Raw genomic sequence first — 21,786 nt, 5'->3', positions numbered from 1 at the left:
CTGAGGTAGGAGAATCACTTGAACTTGGGAGGCGGAGGTTGTAATGAGCCAAGATCATGTCACTGCATTCCAGCCCGGGCAACATTGCAAGACTCTGTCTTAAAAAACAAAATACTATAAACCTATTGTAACCAAAGGACCATGGTATTGATATACGAACGAACACACAGACTCATGGAACGAAATAGAGAACCCAGAAATAAACCCAAATATTTACAGGAAACCAACTTACAACAAAAGCACCCAGGTAATACACTGGGGAAAGGCAATCTCTTCAACATGGTGCTGGGAAAATGGGATTTTCATACACAGAAAAATGGAACTAGACATTCATCTCTCATCAAATACAAAAATCAACTCAAAATAGATTAATGACATAAACATAAGACCCGAAACTGTGAAATTAGCAGGAGAAAACATAGAGGAAACACTTGAAGACATTGGTCTGGGCAATGCTTTTATGAATAAAACCTCAAAAGTAGAGGCAACAAAAGTAAAAATAAATAGACAGGATGATATCAAACTAAAAAGCTGCTGCACAGCAAAAGAAAAACAAAAAAAACTATCAACAGGGTGAAGAGACAACCTAAAGAATGACAGAAGTATTTCCAAACTATTCACCAATAATATTTCCACATGTATCCTTATAACTAATATTCAGAATATACAAAACATTTAAACAATCCAACAGCAAAAAAAAAAAAACCCACAGTCTGATTTTAAAAAGGGCAAATTTCTCAAAAGAACATATACAAATGGCTAACATATATTTTTAAATGCTCAACATCACTAATCATCAGAGAAATACAAATCAAACCCACAGTGACCTTCCGTCTCACCCAAGTCAGAATGACTGTTATCCAATAATAAAAAACGCTGACCAGGGTGTGGAGAAAGGGAACTCTTATACTCTGTTGTTGGCAATGTAAACTACTACAGTCAGTATGGAAATCAATATGTAGATTCCTCAAAATACGAACACTAGAACTACCATATGATCCAGCAACCCCACTACGGAATATACACCCACAGGAAAGGAAATCAGTATGTTGAAGAGATGTCTGCACTCTCACGCTTACCGCAGAGCTATTCACAATCGCCAAGATCAGCAATCAACCTAAGTGTCCATCAACAGATGAATGGATAAAGGAAATGTGATAAATATTCACAATGGAATATTATTTAGCCCAATGAAAAATAATGCGGCTGGGCATGGTGGCTCACGCCTGTAATCCCAGCACTTTGGGAGGCTGAGGCTGGTAAAGTAGTTGAGGTCAGTGGTTCAAGACCAGCCTGACCAACTTAGTGAAACCCCGTCTCTAATAAAAATATAAAAAATTAGCCCGGTCTGATGGCATCCACCTGTAATTCCAGTTATTCAGGAGGCTGAGGCAGGAAAATCTCTGGAACCCAGGAAGTGAAGGTTGCAGTGAGCCAAGACTATGTCACTGTACTCCAGCCTGGGTGACAGTGAGACTCTACAAAAAAAAAAAAAAAAATGCTGAGCACAGCGGCTCAAGCCTGTAATCCCAGGAATTTGGGAGGACAAGAAAGGTAGGGCATCTGAGGTCAGGAGTTCCAAACCAGCGTGGCCAACATGGGGAAACCTCATCTCTACTAAAAATACAAAAATCAGCCAGGTGTGTGGCACACATCTGTAATCCCAGCTACTTGGGAGGCTAAGGCACCAGAATCACTTGAACCTGGGGGGCGGAGGTTGCAATAAGCCGAGATCATGCCACTGCACTCCAGTCCGGGCAAAAGAGCGAGACTCTGTCTCAAAAAAAAAAATAGAATTTCACATACTATCAAATCCCCCATAAATTTAAATAAAATTTATACATCATTAGCTTTTGGTATAGTTATAGAGTTGTACATCCATCACCTAAATCCATTTTAAACATTTTTTTTCATTCCCAGAAAGAAACCCTGTCCCTTTGGGTGTCACTCTTCAATCCCTGTATCCCCTCTGGACCTAGGCAACTACTAATTTACTTTCTGTCTCTACAGATTTTTCAGTTCTAGGCAATGCACAGAAATGCAGTCTTACTATAGATGCAGTCTGTGGTGACTGGCTTCTTTCACTTAGTGTGATATTCTCAACATTAGTCCATGCTGCAGCTTGTGTCAGTGCTTAATTTCTTTTTACTGCCAGTGACACTCCTTTGAAGGGATACACCACATGTTGTTTCTCTGTTCATCGGTTAATGGACATCTGAAGTATTTCTACTTTTTGGATATTCGAATATCTTTTCATGTGCTTACTGGTCATTTGTATATCTTCTTTGGAGAACTGCCTATCAAGATTTTTTGGGTTACTTCTTCAAGACAGATATAACTCTTTTCCTCCACCCTTCCCCCACCTCTCAGGCTAACCATGAGAAAGAAAAACAGATAGAATTCTCAATTCAAAATTTCAAAAAATAAAACTTTCAAACAAAATTTTAAAAACAGAAATAAGAGGCACATAATAATGAATGTGTGGTATCTATATATACATATAAATAACCAATATATCCTTCTGAAAATTGGTATAACAATTTTATCTATCCTTAACAGTCTACTTCATATTTTCTACTTTGAAAAAAATCACATCTATGTACATCATGTTGTAGTTTAAAAACACTGTCATCAGCCAGGTCCGGTGGCTCATGTCTGTAATCCCAGCACTCTAGGAGGCCAAGACGGGCAGAATGCTTGAGGCCAAGCGTTCAAGACCAGCCTGACCAACATGGTGAAACCCCCATCTCTACTTAAAACACAAAAATTAGCCGGCGTGGTAGCACACATCTGTAGTATCAGCTACTTGGGGGGCTGAAGCAGGAGAATTGCTTGAACCTGAAAAACAGAAGTTGTAGTGAGCCAAGATCGTGCCACTGCACTCCAGCCTGGGTGACAGAGTGAGACTCCATCTCAAAAGAATAGAAAAAAACCCCACTGTCATATACAGAATCTCACTCAAGCAATTAAGCCTTACAGCAACCCTGTAAAGAAGGTTCAGGGTTTTATAGTTGAAAAACTGAGGCTTGGAGGCTATTTTAAGAATCTGCTAAAAGAAAAGGACAATAATAAAAGCAATTATGTAACATTTAAATCAATTTTTAATGAACTTTTTCTGACATTTTTGTTATATATTTCATTGAAACAGATGGCAAATTCTAAATTTAAAAGCTTGTATATTAGTCCTTCTTTACCAGAAGCCATAGCAAATGAAATATCTCCACTTACTTAGATCTTTCTAAAATCTTATTAAGAAATTTGTTAATCATACTGTTTACTTTCTAAAACTCTGACTGAATGTATTGCTCAAGAAACTGAAAGACTGCACTGTTGGCTGCGAACAAGAAACCAAGACTGAGGAGCACTACCCTTTAGATTCTGTTATTTCTTTTGCATCTTGACCTGGAAAAAACCAACTACTTATGCAAGCAATCTTAGGAAGAGATTAGGATTTATACTGACTGTAAACTGTGAAACAGGAAAAACCAGGACACAAAATACTTGCTTATTTGTCCTACAACCTAAGTATAATGTGATCCAAATACCACAGCCCACGAAATCACATGGCTGACATACTTTTGTCTTGCAAGCGCTCACCCTGTAATATTTGGAACCCTGTAAGCACTATTCTATCCCTAAAAAGTACATTTTTTGTCACATTTTATTTCAATGCTGCCATGTTCCAGCAATCCCCTTCATTGGAATAGTAACTGTAGACCACGGTAGACAGGTCACTTCAACCTCAGGACAAGTGCCATTTTGGGCTAGCTGTTTCTTGGTTGTGGAGAGCTGTCCTATGCGTTAGGCAACGTCTAGCAACATCCCTGGCTTCTACCCACTAGATACCAGTAGCACTCTCCCTGGTTCTAACAATCAAAAATATCTCAAGACATTGTCAAATGTTCCAAGTCTCCGCATGGGACAAGAAATAGCAATTTTGCCCCCAGCTGAGAACCAATAATTTAATAGGATGACCTAAGACATACTTTCAGTGTCTTATTTTTTAACCAGCTCCCTAGATTACTAAAAGAAGAAATACATGTAAAAGAACTGGCTGGCATGGTAGCTCACGCCTGTCATCTCAACACTTTAGGAGGCTCGGGGGAAGGATTGCTTGAGGCCAAAAGTTCGAGAACAGACTGAGAAACATAGCAAGACCCTGTCTCTACCAAAAACAAAGTAATAATAAATTGGATAGCCACTGTGGCACAAGCCAGAAGCTGGAGCTACTGAAGTGGCCAAGGCAGTAGGATCACTAGATCCCAGGGGTTCAAGGTTCCAGTGAGCTATGACTGTACCACTGTACTCCAACCTAGGTGACAGAGCTTTATATGGGATGATGGTATTGTGGCTACATTATTTTTAACAGACCTTTTACTTACATTTTACATGATCTGTCAGTTGAAGTACCTACTGATAAAACAATATGATGGCTAGGATTTGTCTCAAAATAGGTGAATGGAATATGATTATCTATATGATGATAAATGTTCACAGAGGTTTGTTATACCATTCACTCTCTGCTTATGTTCAAAAAACTCTAGAAGAATTTTTTAGAAGTGGGTAGAAGGGCTAACATAGGTCTTAATAGGTACATGAACAACTTGCTGTTAAGCAAAACATTATGTTTGAGGCAAACAATAAACAGCTGAATGCCCAGGAAGAACAGCTGGGCACCAAAGCTAATCTGGTGAACCAGAGCACTGAAAAGCACCTGCATGTGCTGGGGTTTAGAAAGACACACTGGACAGGATACATGATAAGAAGCGGCCTAGGAAGACCCTAAACATCCACCTATGCCCGATCCTTAGGCTTAGCCAAGCAGGAAGCAAAGGTTGAGGCAGAGTTGTAAATTGCCTGGCTAAACATTGAAAGAGTATTTCAGGCTGGACACGTTGGCTCAAGTCTGTAATCCCAGCACTTCGGGAGGCCGAGGCAGGTGGGTCACGTGAGGCCAGGAGTTTCAGACCAGGGTGGTCAACATGGTGAAACCCTGTCTCTACTAAAAATACAAAAATTGGCCAGGTGTGGTGGCACACGCCTGTAATCCTAGTACTTGGGAGGCTGCAACATGAGAATTGCCTGAACCCAGGAGGCAGAGGTTGTAGTGAGCAGAGAGATCCCACCACTACACTCCAGACTGGGTGACGGCAAGACCCTGTCTCAAAAGAAAACAAAAAAAGAAAAAGAATGTTAAACATGCCAACAGAGAGTCAATCTGCAAAGACTAAAACTTTTTTTTCTTCCACTTTTTTCTTTGGCTCCAGGAGTTCAAGGAAATCTCGGAAATCATGAGCTATCCCCTGAGCTTGAGACATAAAGCATGCAAAGAAACAAGTATGGCCCATGCACAGCAGATATTAGCAAAAACTCTCCCTGAGGAAGCAGAGACATTAGACCAACTAAAATAAGACTTCAAGTCAACTATCTTGCACATGCTCAAAAGCTCATGGAAACCATGGACAAAGAGGTACGGGGTACTCATAAAACAATGTCTAAACAAATACAGAATATCAAGGAAGAGATACAAATGATAAGAAGAAACCACACAGGAATAAAAAAAAAAAAAGAAGGAACCAAACAGAAAATGTAAAAGAATAACTGAAATGAAGACTTCACTACAGGGTGTCAACAGGAGATTTGAACAGGCAGAAGAAAAAATTCAGTAAAGTAGAAGACAAATCAATTTGGAATTCACTTGTCTAAGGAGGAAAAATAAGTGTGAAGAAAACTGAACAGAGCCTTGGGACACCATCAAATTGAAAAGAGCTGGGGACACCATTAAGCATACCAACATATGCATAATAAAATTTCCAGAAGGAGATAAAAAGAAACAGAAAGACCATGTAAAGAAATAATTATTGAAAAAGTCCCAAATTTGGTAAAGACAGGAATTCACAGAACTAAGAAGCTCAACAAACTCTACCTAGTACAAAAGCAAAGAGATCCACACCAAGGGACGTTATAATCAAACTGTTGGAAGAATAAGACAAAGAAAGAAACTCGAGAGAAGCAAGAGAGAAGATGCTCATCACATACAAAAGATCCTTAGTAAAATTAACCACCAATTTCTCAGCAGAAACCATGCAGGCCAGAAGTCAATGGGAGAATATATTTAAACTGCTACAAGAACAAAACTGTCATTCCAGATTTCTGTATCTAGCAAAATGACTCTTCAAAAATGAAGGCGACATTAAGACACGGACAAATAAAGACTAAGAGAGTTCACTGCTAGAAGACGTGCTCTACAATATATGCCAAAGGGAGTCCTTCAGAAAAAAATGTAAGGACACTGGACAGACTTATACAAATACACAAAGAACAACATCATAAAGGTGAAATACATAGGTAAATACAAAAGCCAGCATCGTTGTATTTTGGATTTTTATTTATTTGGGTTTGCTTTTCGTTTGTTTGTTTTGAGACAGGGTCTCTCTCTGTCACCCAGGCTGGAGTGCGATGGCACAATCAAGGCTTACAGCAACCTCCACCTCCCAGGCTTATGATCCCTCCCACCTCAGCCTCCTGGAGTGGCTGGGACTGCAGACATGCACCACCCTGCCTGGCTAATTTTTGCATGTTTTGTAGAGAGAAGGTTTCGCCATGATATTCAAACTGGTCTTGAACCCCTGGGCTCAAGCGATCCACCCACCTTGGCATCCTAAAGTGCTAGGCATAAGCCACTATACCCAGCCAGTATTTTTGGATTGTAACTCCTCTATTTTTTCTCTTGATGATTTAAAAAGCAAGAGATAATAGATCTTGTCTTGTAGATTATAAAACAGCAATTATGAGTCTATGTTAATGGGCATACAGTATATAAAGTTGTAATTTGTGACAGTGACATAAAAGAGGAGGAAGGGAGCTGTGTATGAGCCAAGGTTTTGACTACTATTGAGTCAAAACAGTGTTACCAATTCAAAGTATCAAATTCAAACTAGTGCTACCAATTCAAATTTGTAACACTGTCTACTTATAAGTGTTTATAATAATCACAATAATATTTTTAAGAATAACTTTGGAAAAAAAAAAAAGAAATACAACTCTTGTGCCAATATGGAGATAAATTAAGCGATGACACTGACTAGAAAGTATTAATTCACCTTGATTGTTAAACAGTGAGAATCGAAAACATAATCAATAGAATTAGATAATCAAATGGATATAGTGAGTTAGAGAAAAAGAGAAGAAATGTCCAGCATGGGCCATCAGATGGCTAATGGTGCCATTACCCAAAACAGAACAAGTTAACACAAGCATAATCAATTCCATACTAAATATATTAAGCTTGAAATGACTTTGGATGATCCAAGAGAAGACAGGCAACAGGCAATTAGAAATGGAGAATGAAAACTCAGAAAAGAGAATGAGACGGGAGACAAAGTATTTAAAGGTGTCAAACTACAGATGGGAAATGAAGCCACGGAAATGGTTTACTTCTCCACCATCATAACATAGAGTCATAAAAGAAAGCTAAAGGACAGAAACAGAAAGAAGACCTAACAGGGGCAACCGAAAAGAAACTGGGTAGGGTCCTACAAGAGACTGATGTCTCTGAATCCAGCAAAAGGAATGGCCTTTCCTCTTCTTTCCCAGCATGCTCTGTTAGCGCTCAACTAAGATAAGAACTAAGTAGCTTCTATTAGCTCAGATAGTAAGGAAGTCATTAGTGACCACAGTAAAACGAGCTGCTATGGAGACTAAGTTGGATTAGAGAACTAGGAGTTGAACAGGAAGCAGTTGTCAGTGAAGGAAAGAAATGGGTTAGGAGGCTGGGCACGGTGGCTCACAGCTGTAACCCCAGCACTTTGAGAGGCCAAGGTGGCCAGCTCACCTGAGGTCAGGAGTTCAAGACCAGCCTGGCTAATATGGTGAAACACTACCTCTACTAAAGATACAAAGATTAGCCTGACATGATGTGCACACCTGGAGTCTCAGCTACTTGGGAGGCCGAGGCAAGAGAATCACTTGAACCCAGGAGGCAGAGGTTGCAGTGAGCTGAGACTGTGCCACTGCACTCCAGCCTGGGTGACAGAGTGAGACTGCATCTCAAAAAAAAAAAAGGAAAAAGGAAAAGAAATGGGTTAGTAGCAAGCACCACCACCCCCCAAAAAAGAGAGATAGATTGTGCAATTTAGCCATTTCCTTTCACTTAAACTATTCCCATTTTCGTAAAAGACTCAATTCCACATATAATGGGCTGTAACAAGCTGCAACACAACATTCACGGCCTGTACTTCCAGCAGTATAAACTGAGAAACCTCCAACAACAAGAACCCAGGCAGACACCATAGCATAAAACTAGTCACAGACAGAAAAAAAGAAAACAATGCAGGAGAGCAAGATAAACAGAAAGCACAAAAGGACAGAACAAAAATAAATTTTTATCAATAATGTATCACCATTTATTGATAATCACTATAAATAAGACAGGTGAAACTAACCAGTTAAAAAAGAAAAATTGTCCAAATGGACGTTTACAAATCCAGCAATTCCTCACAGTGTTTGTTCAAGAGAAACAAAACCATTTGTCTAACAAATTTTTATACACTAACGTTCACAGCAGCTTTATTCATAATCCAGTTAAAACCTGCCCATAACTCAAATGCTCACCTAGAGGTGAGTAGACAAATGAACTACGGCATAACCACACAACAGACCATACTACCCAGCAATGAAAAGGAACACGCTACTCATTTACACCATGATGTGGATGAATCTCAAACCATTTTACAAAGGAATCCCTGCACAAAGATGGATACTACATGATTCTATTTTTATGCAAGCCTAGAAAAAGCAAACTAATATATACATTGTCAGAAAGCAAATCAGTCTGCCTGGGGCTGGGTGAAGTAAGATAAACTGACTGTAAACCGTTACAAGTAAACCTCTAGGAGTGATTAAATGTTCTATATCTCAACTGCGGTAATCCTTACACAGTATACATATTTAGCAAAATCCATTCAGCTGTATATTTTAAATACGTACATTTTATTGTATGTAAATTAAACTTCAAAAAACTAAAAAATTAAGCCAGCCAAACTCTTGTTTATAAAAACAACATACTTAAGTACAAAGCTGAGGGTAAATAAAGGAAGAGGGGAAAAAAAATCCTGGTAAGCATTAACAACCAAAGGAAATCTAGTATAGCTATATTAATATAGGACAACACAGCCCTTAAGCCAAAAGGCATTATTATGGATAAAGAGGACCACAGAATAATATAAAATAAACATGTAATCAGTAACAGAGAATAGATTTTGCTGTGGTTTTATTACTCAACAATAAAGATACATACGCTTTTCATGTACATACACTAGATTTTTTTTAAACTGGCTACACACCATACTAGGCACACAGTACTTCTCAATAAATTTCAAGTAATTTGTTTTATAAAGTCCACGTTCTCTAACAGTAATACAATTTGGGTGAAAATGAATAACAAAGACATAACCCCCCAAATCTAAAATAAGCACAATACTAAAAATAAGTAATTTTCTAATCCACGAGTTACACAGAAGTCACATTACTATTAGAAATGTTTGTAAGTGAATCATAATTAACATGTTACTAAAGAAAATCTACGGAATGCTGCTAAGAAAGTACTTAGAGGTACATTTTAATTAATTATAGAACACTGAATATCAGTGAGCTACCAATCCAACTTAAAACAGAAAAAGAATAGAGGATTGGGCACAGTGGCTCACACCCGTAATTCCAGCACTTTGGGAGGCCGACGCAGGCGGATCACCTGAGGTCAGGAGTTCGAGACCAGCCTGGCCAACATTGTGAAACTCCATCTCTACTAAAAATACAAAAATCATCTGCGCATGGTGGCAGGCGCCTGTAGTCCCACCTACTCGGGAAGCTGAGGCAGTAGAATCACTTGAATCTGGGAGGCGGAAGTTGCAGTTAGCCAAAATCATGCCACTGCACTCTAGCGTGGGCAACAGGAATGAAACTCCAAATCAAAAAGAAAAAAAAAAGAAGAAGAAAGAAAAATAGAAAAAAAATTACTGAAATACAAAACAAAGATATAATAAAGAGCTCCACAAGCTAAAATCTTGTTCTTAAAAGACTAAAAAATTAACAACCTCCTGACAAAATTGGTCAAGAAAACAACCAAATGCATAAACTTATAATATTCGAAATAAAAAGGAGATTAATCACCAAGACAGTAGAGCTCTTAGGAAAGTCCAAGTGTGAGCTGGGCAGATGGATGACCACAACTCATTACATATTCGATCACCATGACCCTTCATTTTTACTTACCGCCAACAGAAGACACATTTATTAGCACACGCCAAGCTCGGAGTGGTTTCCATGCAGCGATGGCTCTCAATTCCATAGAATGTGTGTTTGTAACAACCTCCTCTCCCCCGGAGCATCGACTATGACAGGTAAACAAATCACAATTTGAATAAAATCGTCAAAGCACAGAAACAAACCACCAAGGCATCATTTTTAAGAAGATACCATGTGTTTCATAACCACGAATACTCCTACTGGTATCTGCATGATGCAGGAAATTAGCATTAGACCATTTTAGGGTTTTGGCAGTGCTCTGGGTTTTTATTAAAGCCCAGTGAAATAAACCTATGATTCATTAACTCTGAAAACTCTATAGGGAGAAACACTAACGCTTTCATTTTAAAATCCATCAGACTCCTTCAAATAATATTAGTACAATAATATACAAGGCTAGGAAACAGATAAAACAGACACCTAAAACATGGGGGCGGTCTGCATATGTAAGCATATCCCTGCTCTGAATAAAGGAGGATAGGTAAGGGAATGCATACAGGAGTGGGTTTTTTTTGTTTTGTTTTTGTTTGCTGAGACAAGATCTTGCTCTGTTCCTCAGGCTGAAGGGCAGTGTTGCAATCATAGCTCACTGCAACCTCCGACTCCTGGACTAAAGCAATCCTCCCACCTCAACTTCTCACGTAGCTGGGACTATGGGTGTGAGCCACCATGCCTGGTTATTTTTTAATTTTTTGTAGAGATGAGGTCTCACAACATTGTCCAGGCTGGTCTCAAACTCCTGGCTTCAAGCGATTTCCTCCCACCTCAGTCTCCCCAAATGCTAAGATTATAGTTGTGAGTGAGCCATTGTGCCCAGCCCTGAAGTATAAATATTTGAGACATTATGGGGGCAAGTCACAGGTATAAGAAATAGATTATTACCGAAAAGATCACCATTTGATGCAAGGGATAAAACCATATATCACATGAGACACATAAATTGGTACCTGTAGTAAGAAGGTAATCTAAAGAAGTATCTAGATCAACTAGGGCTGGAATCAAGATAATGTCAAGCTTAAAAGGTAAAATCAGATCTCTGGGTAAGACGAGCTTGAATTCAGTGCAAGTGAAAGCAGTGAAGCCTGGGAGAAGGTGATGCAGGCAGAGAATGATGACTTGCTCCTAAGATCAGTGGAAGGGTAGGTTACTAAAGAAGTAAAATCAATGTCATTCCCCACTGAGGGGCAGAACACAGGAAGTCACCCAAAATAACTGATTTTGAGCCAAGTGACTGAAATAATATGGAATTAACAATACCAACAATGAACAAGGAGATGGAAAGTGGAGACACGAGTGAGTAGCCTTTACACATATATGGGGGGTGTGTGTATGTATCAGTGGACTACTTTTTTTGACGGAGTTTCGCTCTGTTGCCCAGGCTAGAGTGGAGTGGAGATTGAAGTGGTGCAATCTCAACTAACTGGACCCTCTGCCTCCCGGTTCAAGGATCCTCCTGCCTCAGCCTCTCAAGTAGCTGGGATTACAGGCATGCGCCACCACGCCTGGCTAATATTTGTATTTTTAGTAGATACAGGCTTTCACCATATTGGTCAGGCTGGTTCCGAACTCACGACCTCAAGTGATCCACCCACCTTAACCTCCCAAAGTACTGTTATTAATATAAGCCTGTCCACAATGAAAGAACATTCCATAAAATTTTCCTAGCTTAATTACTGCCAGTTGACCATGAAGCCTTTTAACTAATTTTTGTTCTAATTTTTTTTTAAAAAGTTTCCCTGTCCATCTCAGTACTTGCATCTGAAAAAAAAGGAGTAAAGGGAAAATATTGTTCCAGATACCTGTGCCTACAAACCTCTTCCAAGTTCCTAATAAAATGTACAAGGCAGCAAACAAAGCATTCAAATCTTGCAAACAGCACTGAAAACCAAAATGTCCAACAAATGCCAGAATCACAGAGTAATTTCCACAAAATCTCATGCCACTAGAGAAACAAAGTTGAAGAACTGTACACTTCATTCACTGTTAAGAAGTTAACACGCTTGGTTATAAACTGCCCTGTGCTTCCCCCTCCCACTCAGGTTGAAGTCATAACCCCCAATGCAACATTCGGATACAGGGCCTTTAATGAGGTAACCAAGGTTAAGTGAGGTCAGGTGTGTGGGGCGCGAATCTGCCAGAATTACTGTCCTATGAAGAGGAAGAGAGACCAGAGATCTCTCTGCACGTGCACAGAGGACCAATCATGTAAGGACGAGAGCCCATAAGTTGGAAGAGTGTCCAGGAGCAGTGGCTCATGCCTGTAATCCCAGCATTTTGGGAGGCCAAGGCAGGCAGATCACGAGGTCAGATCAAGACCATCCTGGCCAACATGGTAAAACCCCATCTCTACTAAAATACAAAAAATTAGCCGGGCATGGTGGTGTGCACTTGTAGTTCCAGCTACTCAGGAGGCTGAGGCAGAATCACTTGAACCCGGAAGGCGTAGGTTGCAGTGAGCTGAGATCATGCCACTGCACTACAGCCTGACCACAGAGCAAGACACCATCTCAAAAAAAAAAAAAAAAAAAAGATGGAAGAGCAACCAAGGAAGCTTCGCCAAAGGACCAGTGAGAGCTTCCCAGAGGTGTGCAGTCCAAATCCAATACTGAAAGACTAAAAGGATTTTTCAACAAAACTCTGTAAGACAACAGCATAGAAGCATGTGAGAAGAGGATGGAATGTTTTTCATTTAAAAAAATTATTTCTCCAAATGTTGACTTAAGTCTGTGATCCATTTTGAATTGATTTTTATATAAGGCGTGAGGTTTAAGACAACTCTTTTTTGAGATTGGCTGCGGGGAGCAGCACTTGGGTCTTTTATCTTTTTCTGTGGGTTTGGCCTATGGATATCTAATCACTCCCGAAAATTCCACCATGGAACTTGATACAGTTTGGCTGTGTCCCCACCCAAATCTCAACTTGAATTGTATCTCCTAGAATTCCCACATATTGTGGGAGGGACCCAAGGAGGGAACTGAAACATGGGGGCCAGTCTTTCCTGTACTAGTCTCATGATAGGGAACAAGTCTCACAAGATCCGACGGGTTTCTCAAGGTGTTTACACTTTTGCTTCTTCATTTTCTCTTGCCACCACACCATGTAAAAAGTGCCTTTTGCCTCCTGCCATGATTCTGAGGCCTCCCAGCCATGTGGAACTGAAAGTGCAATTGAACCCCTTTTCCTTCCCAGTCTCAGGTATGTCTTTATCAGCAGCATGAAAATGGAATAATACAGAACTGATTTGCATTTTTGTAAAAAACCAGTTAAACCTATTTTGTCAGTCTACTTCTGGGGTCTCTAGTCTTTGATTTGTAAGTCTGTCCCTCTGCCAGCAGTACCCCCCTGCCTTGATAACTGTGACAACATAGTAAGCTACAAGATCAGAGTGAACTATTCCTCCCAGCCCTTTCTTCTTCGTCAACATTGGTTTTGCTATTCTAGGGTCTGTGACTTTCAAGTCTTAGATTAAGTTTGCCTATTTCTATAAAAATCTTACTGGTATTTTTATAAGAATTACATTCAATCTATAGAATCAATTTGGGGAGAACTGACAGTTTATTATACTGAGTTTTCTAATCCACAAACATGGCATGTCTATTTGTTTAGATTTTCATTTCTTTCATCAGTATTTTTTAAATCTTCAGCATGCAGTCTTGTGCATGTTTTGTTAAATGTAAATGTACACATATTACTTTCACTGGAGTGATTGTAAATGAACTTTTTAATTTTGGTTTTCATATGTTCACTGTTAATATACAGAATAAAACTGATTTTTGTGCTTTGATATTGTGTCCTCTGACCTTGCTGAACTCAAGTTCTAGGAAATGTTTTTTCTGTCATATCCTTGAGCTTTTCTATGTAACAATCATGTCATCTGCAAAACAAGACAGCTTTATTTCTGCCTTTGCAACCTGTAAGCATTTTCTTTCTGTTGCCTCCTTCCAGTGGCTAGAATTTACAGTACTATGTCAAACAGGAGTGGTGAACACAGACATACTTGTCCTGTTCCCAATCTTATGAGAAAAGCATTTACTTTCATATTGGGTATGATGTTAGCTGTAGGAATTTTGTAGATACTCTTTCTTTATTAAGTTAGTATTCTTCTATTTCCAACTTGCTAAGAGTTTTTGATAATTAAGGGTTAGACTCTGCCAAATGTTTTTTCAGAATCAATTGATATGACTGACTGATTTTTTTTCTTCTTAACATGTTTGATATGATGGATTGCTTTGGTTTTTGAATGTTGAACCTGCCTTGCATACCTAGGAAAAATCTACTTGGTTATGGTATATAATTCTTTTTATACTTGGCTGAATTCTATTTGCTAATATGGTGAGGGTTTTGTTTTGTTTTTTTTTCCTGAGACAGTCTTGCTCTGTTATCCAGGCTGGAGTGCAGTGGTGCAACCTCTGCCTCTTGAGTTCAAGCAATTCTCCTGCCTCAGACTCCTGAGTAGCTGGGATTACAAGCATACGCCACCATGCCTGGCTAATTTTTGTAATTTTAGTAGAGACAAGGTTTCACCATGTTAGCCAGGCTGGTCTTGAACTCCTGACCTCATGATCCACTCACCTCAGCCTCCCAAAGGGCTGGCATTACAGGTGTGAGCCATCGGGTCTGGCCTCTATTTGCTAATATCTTACTGAGAATTTCTACATCTAAATTTCTGAGAGATTGGTCTTTAGTTCTCTTTTACTGCATGGTCTTTGTCAGGTTTTATCGGGTTAATGTTGGCCTCAAAAAATAAGTTAAGAAATGTTTCCCACCTCATGTATTTCAGGGAAGATATGAAGTAAAACTGGAATTAATCTTTATTAAATATTTGGTAGAATTCTTCAGAAAAAACACTGAAACCTATTATTTCACTTTGGGGAGCCTTTTAATTACAAAATGAGTTTCTTTGATAATTTAGAGGATTATTCAGATTATGTATTTTGGTTGAGTTTTGATAAACTGTGGTTTTTGAGGAACACATGCATTTCACCTAAGTTGCCAAATTTATCAACATAAAATTGTAGCACTCCCTTATTATCATTTCAATGGCTACAGGACCTGTAATAATATATGTTTCATTCCTGATATTGATGACTTGTGTTCTCTTTTGTATTTTTTAAGTCTTAACTAAAGACTTATCAATTATATTGACATTTACAAAGAATTAGCTTTCGGTTTCATAACACTTTTTTACTATGCTATTTTCAGTTTCACTGATTTCTATTCTTACTTCTTTCCATTTTCTTTCTTTTTACTTGGCTCTTTTTTTCTGTTTCTTGAGTAGGAACTTAGATTGCTGATTTGAGACCTTCCCTCATTTCTAATGTAAGAATTTCTTAAAATATATATATATGTATATTTTATTGCACTTTAGGTTCTGGGGTACATGTGAAGAACATGCAGGATTGTTGCATAGGTACATACATGGCAGTCTGGTTTGCTGCCTCCATCCCCATCACCTGTATCTGGTATTTCTCCCTGTGTTATCCCTCCCCAACTCCCACCCTCTGTTGTCCCTCTCCTAGTCCCCCAATAACAGACCCCAGTGTGTGATGTTCCCCTCACTATGTCCATGTGTTCTCATTGTTCAACACCCAGAACATGCGGTGTTTGATTTTCTGTTTGTCAGTTTGCTGAGAATGATGGTTTCCAGATTCATCCATGTCCCTATGAAGGACACGAACTCATAGTTTTTTATGGCTGCATAGTATTCCATGGTGTATATGTGCCACAATTTCCTTGTCCAGTCTATCATCAGTGGGCATTTGGGTTGGTTCCAGGTCTTTGCTATTGCAAACAGTGCCCCAATGAACATACGTGTGCATGTTTCTTTATAATAGAACAATTTTATAATCCTTTGGATATATGCCCAGTAATGGGATTGCTAGGTCAAATGGAATTTCTATTTCTAGGTCCTTGAGGAATTGCCACACTGTCTTCCACAATGGTTGAACTAATTTACACTCCCACCAGCAGTGTAAAAGTGTTCCTATTTCTCCACATCCTCTCCAGCAGCTGTTATCTCCTGATTTTTTCATGATCGCCATTCTAACTGGCGTGAGATGGTATCTCAATGTGGTTTTGATTTGCATTTCTCTAATGACCAGTGATGCTGAGCATTTTTTCATATGTTTGTTGGTCTCATGTATGTCTTCTTTTGAAAAGTGTCTGTTCATATCCTTCACCCACTTTTGAATGGGCTTGTTTTTTTCTTGTAAATCTGTCTTAGTTCTTTGTAGATTCTGGATATCAGCCCTTTGTCAGATGGGTAGACTGCAAAAATTTTTTCCCATTCTGTTGGTTGCCAGTTCACTCTAGTGACTGTTTCTTTTGCTGTGCAGAAGCTCTGGAGTTTAATTAGATACGATTTGTCTATTTTGGCTTTTGTTGCCAATGCTTTTTGTGTTTTGGTCATGAAGTCCTTGCCTTCGCCTATGTCCTGAATGGTTTTACCTAGGTTTTCTTCTAGGGTTTTTATGGTGTTAGGTCTTATGTTTAAGTCTTTAATCCATTTGGAGTTAATTTTAGTATAAGGTGTCAGGAAGGGGTCCAGTTTCTGTTTTTTTGCATATGTTTAGCCAGTTTTCCCAACACCATTTATTAAACAGGGAATCCTTTCCCCATTGCTTGTTTTTGTTAGGTTTGTCAAAGATCAGATGGTTGTAGATGTCTGGTGTTGCCTCTGAGGCCTTTGTTCTGGTCCACTGGTCTATATCCCTGTTTTGGTACCAGTACCATGCTGTTTCGATTACTGTAGCCTTGTAGTATAGTTTGAAGTCAGGTAGCGGTGATGCCTCCGGCTTTGTTCTTTTTCCTTAGAATTGACTTCACTATGCGGGCTCTCTTTTGGTTCCATATGAAGTTTAAAGTGGTTTTTTCCAGTTCTGTGAAGAGGATCATAGGTAGCTTGACAGGGATAGTGCTGAATCTATAAATTACTTTGGGCAGTATGACCATTTTCACAATACTGATTCCTCCTAACCATGAGCATGGAAAGTTTCTCCATCTGTTTGTGTCCTCTCTTATTTCTTTGAGCAGTGGTTTGTAGTTCTCCTTGAAGAGGTCCTTTACCTTCCTTGTTAGTTGTATTCCTAGGTTTTTCATTCTCTTTGTAGCAATTGTGAATGGCAGTTCGTTCTTGATTTGGCTCTGTTTAAGTCTGTTACTGGTATATAGGAGTGCTTGTGATTTCTGCAAATTGATTTTGTATCCTGAGGTTTTGCTGAAGTTGCTTATCAGTTTCCGGAGATTTTGGGCTGGTATCTAATGTAAGAATTTAATGTTGTAAATTTTCTTCTGAGAACTGCTTGAGCTGCATCCCACAGATATGTTTTATTTTCATTATTTATTTATTTGACAAGGTGTCACTCTGTCACCCATCATAACTCACTGTAGCCTCAAACTCTTGGACTCAAATGATCCTCCCACCTCAGCCTCCCAAGTAGCTGGGACTACAAGACCCATGCCAGAACACCTGGTGTGTGTGTGTGTGTGTGTGTGTGTGTGTGTGTGTGTTAGAGATGGGGTCTTGCTATATTGCCCAGGCTAGTCTTGAACTCCTGGCTTCAAGTGGTCCCTCCTGCCCTGGTCTCCCAAAGTGCTAGAATTACAGGCATGAGCCACCATGGACAGTCCCTATGTATTTTTTAAGGTATCCTTTAAGACTTCCTCTTAGACCCATGGCTTATTTAGGCATATAGTGCTTAACATATGCAAGCTTAAAGACCTTCCTTCTTTCTTTCTGTTATTGATTTCTAGCTTGAATCCATTAAGATCAGAAAACACAGTATGTGATATAGATTCTTTAAAATTTCTTAGGTTGGTTTGTTCTCTGGCCTAGGCGCAGTCTAGCTCAGTGAATGCACCACTGGCACTTTACAAAGCATGTATTCTACTGCTGTTGAGTGGTATGTCCTAAATATGCCACATAAATACTGTTGGTTAAGTATTGTTCAGATTTTCTATATTCTTGCTGATTTGCAGTCTACTCGTTCTAGCATTTACTGAGATGAGCCTTTTAAGCCCATAACCATAAAACTATGGCTCTTTTTGAAACTTCTCTATTCAACTCTGTTCATTTTTCTTTGATATATTTTGAGGCTCTACTGTTTGGTGTGCACTCATTTCATCATTATGAAATGTCCCTCTTTGTTTCTAGTAATTATCTTTGCTCTGAAGTGTACATAGTCTGATATTAGCACAGGCACTCCTGTTTTTTGGGTTACTGTTTGTATGTTCAATTTTATCTATCAATTTACTAAACCTGCCTATGTCATTGAATTTGAAGTGAAAGTTCTTGTAAACATAATATATTTAGGTCGTTTTTTTTTTACCCATTCTACCAATCTCTAATATTTGATTAGAGAATTTGGAATATTTACATTTACAGTACTTACTAATGTATTAGCACTTAAAAAGTCTACTAATTTTTGTTGTTGTTGTTTTGTTTCTTTCCCCTGTGTCTCAATCGTTACCCTTTCCTTGACTTCCTACAGGTTATTTAAACAACTTTAGGATTCCATTGTAATTTATGTTGCATTTCTGAGTTCATCTCTTTCAACAGTTACTGTAGTGCTTGTTCTAGGTATTAATTACAACATACATACATACATGACTTATCAGGCTGCTGCTATCAACATTTTACCACTTCAAGTGAAGTGTGCAAATATCACTTCCACTAAGACTCCTTTAATTTTCCTCTTTTTAAATATCATTGTCTTATTTAATAGTGTTGCAATTTTTGCTTCAATCATCAAATATGAATTATAAAATTCCTGAGGAAAATGATCATCTATAGTATGTACTCGTATTTCTGCTCTTTCCATTGTTCTTTTTTCCTTTGGATGCTACAAGAATCTTTCATCATTGAATTCAGGTTTTTGTTTTGTTTTGTTTTTAGAAACAGAGTCTTGCTCTATCACCCAGGCTAGAGTGCAGTGATGCAATCTCAGCTCACTGCAACCTCCGCCTCCCGGGGTTCAAGTGATTCTCCTGCCTCAGCCACCTGCTTAGCTGGGATAACAGGCATGCACCACCATGCCTGGTTAATTTTTGTATTTTTAGTAGAGACAAGGTTTCACCATATTGGCCTGACTGGTCTCAAACTCCTGACCTCCAGTGATCTGCCCACCTCAGCCTTCCAAAGTGCTGGGATTACAGGCGTGAGCCACCACACCAAGCCCTGAATTCAATTTGAAGAACTTTCTTTTGCCAACATTTAAGGGCATGTCTGCTAGCAACAAATTCTTTCCATTTTCCTTCATCTGATAATGCCATTATTGATCCTTCATCCTTAAAGAGCAGTTTTGCTACACATGAAACTCAAAGTTCATGTTTTCTTTCAACACTTGAAATCCTATTGTGCTACTCCTCTTCTTGCTTCCATGGTTTCAGATGAGAAATCTGCTGTCATTCAAATTGGTGCTACCCTCTAGGTAATACACTGTTTCTCTCAAGCTGCTTTTCATACTTTTTCCTTTTTCAGTTTTTAGATCATTCGTTATTTAAAGTATCGGTATGGATTCCTTTCGTTTTATCCAGTTTGGGGACCCCTCAAATTCATGAAGCTGTTGGTTGATGTCTTTCATCAAATTTGGGCCACCTTCAACCAATTATTTCTTCAAATACTCTTTCAGCACTACTTATTAAATTTCACTCTCCTTCCGCGACACCAATGACATAAATGTTGGATCGCTTGCCACAAATTAAGCCTCCCTTATCCAAAATGCTTGGTACCAATAGTGTTTCAGATTTCTAATTTTTTCAGATTTTGGAATATTTGCAATATACATACTGGACGTGCATGTTTAATCAAAAAATCGGACACCCAAAATGTTCCAATGAGTATTTCCTTTGATCATCACGTCAGTGCTGAAAACGTTTTGAATTCTGAAGCATTTCTGATTTCACATATTTAAATTAGGGATTCTCAGCCTACACTGCCCTGCAGTCTCTAAGGCTATACCAAAAGTTCTTTTCCAGTCTACTTTTGTCTACATTTTTCAGATTGGGTAAAAATCTTTTTTTTTTTTTTTTTAAGACAGAGTCTGGCTCTGTCACCCAGACTGAGGTGCAATGGCGTGATCTCAGCTCACTGCAACCTCCGCCTCCTGGGCTCAAGCAATTCTCCTACCTCAGCCTCCCAAGTAGCTGGGACTACGGGGATGCGTCACCACGCCCAGCTAATTTTTGTATTTTTAGTGGAGACAGGGTTTCACCATGTTGGCCAGCGCCAATCTCAAACTCCTGCCCTCAGATGATCCACCCGCCCTGGCCTCCCAAAGTGCTAGGATTACAGACGTGAGCCACCGCAGCGGGCACAGACTGCATAAATTCTATCGTTCTGTCCTGTTCGCCAATCATTCTATTGATCTGTTAAGGTCACTGATTCTGTCTTGTCATCTCCACTTAACTACTGCGCCCATCAATCAGAGATTTCTTTATTGCTCTTCCCGTATTTCTCAATTTTAGAATTCCCTCTTGGTTCTTTTATAACCTCTCCTTCTTTGCTGAGACTTCTTTTCATTTGTTTCAAGACAATTTGAAACTGAGGGCTGAGGCATTTTTATGACAGCTACTTTAAAATCCTTGTCAGTTAATTCCATCACTTGATTTATCTAGTGTTGGTGTCAGCTGATTATTCTTATTCAAGGTGTGATTTTCTTGTTTCTCGGAATGGCAAGAGATGTTTCTGTTGCATGCTAGACATTCTATTATGTTGGAAATTCCAGACCCTAGTTCATTCATTCTTTTCGTTTAGTACATTATTTCCACTTAGTATGCAGGTCCTGCCCTACTTCTGTGTGCTGTGGCTGCAATGGCAGTTTAATTTTCAGAGTCTATGCAGTGTAATTTTTCTTAGACTCCCACTGATCCCTGCTGGAGCTGTCTGACGGGGAGGGAGGGACTCCTCCAGCCTGGCCCACTGGGAGTCTCTCAGTGGAGAAAGAGAATGTCAGGCCAGCAGAATTCCAAGGCCAGGCTGCTTCTATGGCAGCTTCTCTGGTCTATGCCCTCTGGCAGCCCCAGTATCTCTGGGTAGAGAGGGAAGTCTCAGACCCACCAGGACAAAGAGGGTCCCCCAGCTGGGTCAATTATGGTGGTAGGGTCCCTCTTGGTAGCACCATCCAGCCAACATCATATCTGTTGGTCGGGGAAGAGAATCTCAGGCCCAGCAAGGATCGACAGAATCATAGTCCAGGCCACTTGAGAGGGCTGCGGGCTGGGGAGAAGGGTAGAGTCTCTCTAATTAATATACAGTGACAGGAAGCAAATCAGTGGTTTCCAGGAAGTAAAGAGAAAAATAGATTATAAAGAAGCACAAGGAAACTTTTATATTTTGGAAATACATCAAGGAAATACTATCTTCACTATGGTGATAGCTTCACGGGCATATATACATATACAAACTCATCAGGCAGAGCAGGATGGCTCATGCCTGGAATCCCAGCACTTGGGAGGCCAAGGCAGGTGGACCACTTGAGGTGA

The 21,786-nt window shown here is 39.4% G+C and overlaps 1 protein-coding gene across 13 annotated transcripts in view; it reads right to left on the bottom strand.

Annotated features, from left to right (window-relative positions):
* The window catches only part of TYW1 (tRNA-yW synthesizing protein 1 homolog (S. cerevisiae)), a 249,595-nt gene that overhangs the window by 145,065 nt on the left and 82,744 nt on the right, over positions 1–21,786 (bottom strand). For all 13 annotated transcript variants that reach the window (XM_008981271.5, XM_008981274.5, XM_054252460.2 and 10 more), the window contains one exon: positions 10,273–10,391. In XM_008981271.5, coding sequence (XP_008979519.3) covers positions 10,273–10,391 — 119 coding nt within the window. The remainder of the gene's footprint in view (positions 1–10,272; positions 10,392–21,786) is intronic.

Source organism: Callithrix jacchus, chromosome 2 (assembly GCF_049354715.1).
Source record: "Callithrix jacchus isolate 240 chromosome 2, calJac240_pri, whole genome shotgun sequence".
In the NCBI taxonomy this organism is placed as follows: Eukaryota; Metazoa; Chordata; class Mammalia; order Primates; family Cebidae; genus Callithrix; species Callithrix jacchus.
This window is presented reverse-complemented; position numbering and strand designations above follow the sequence as displayed.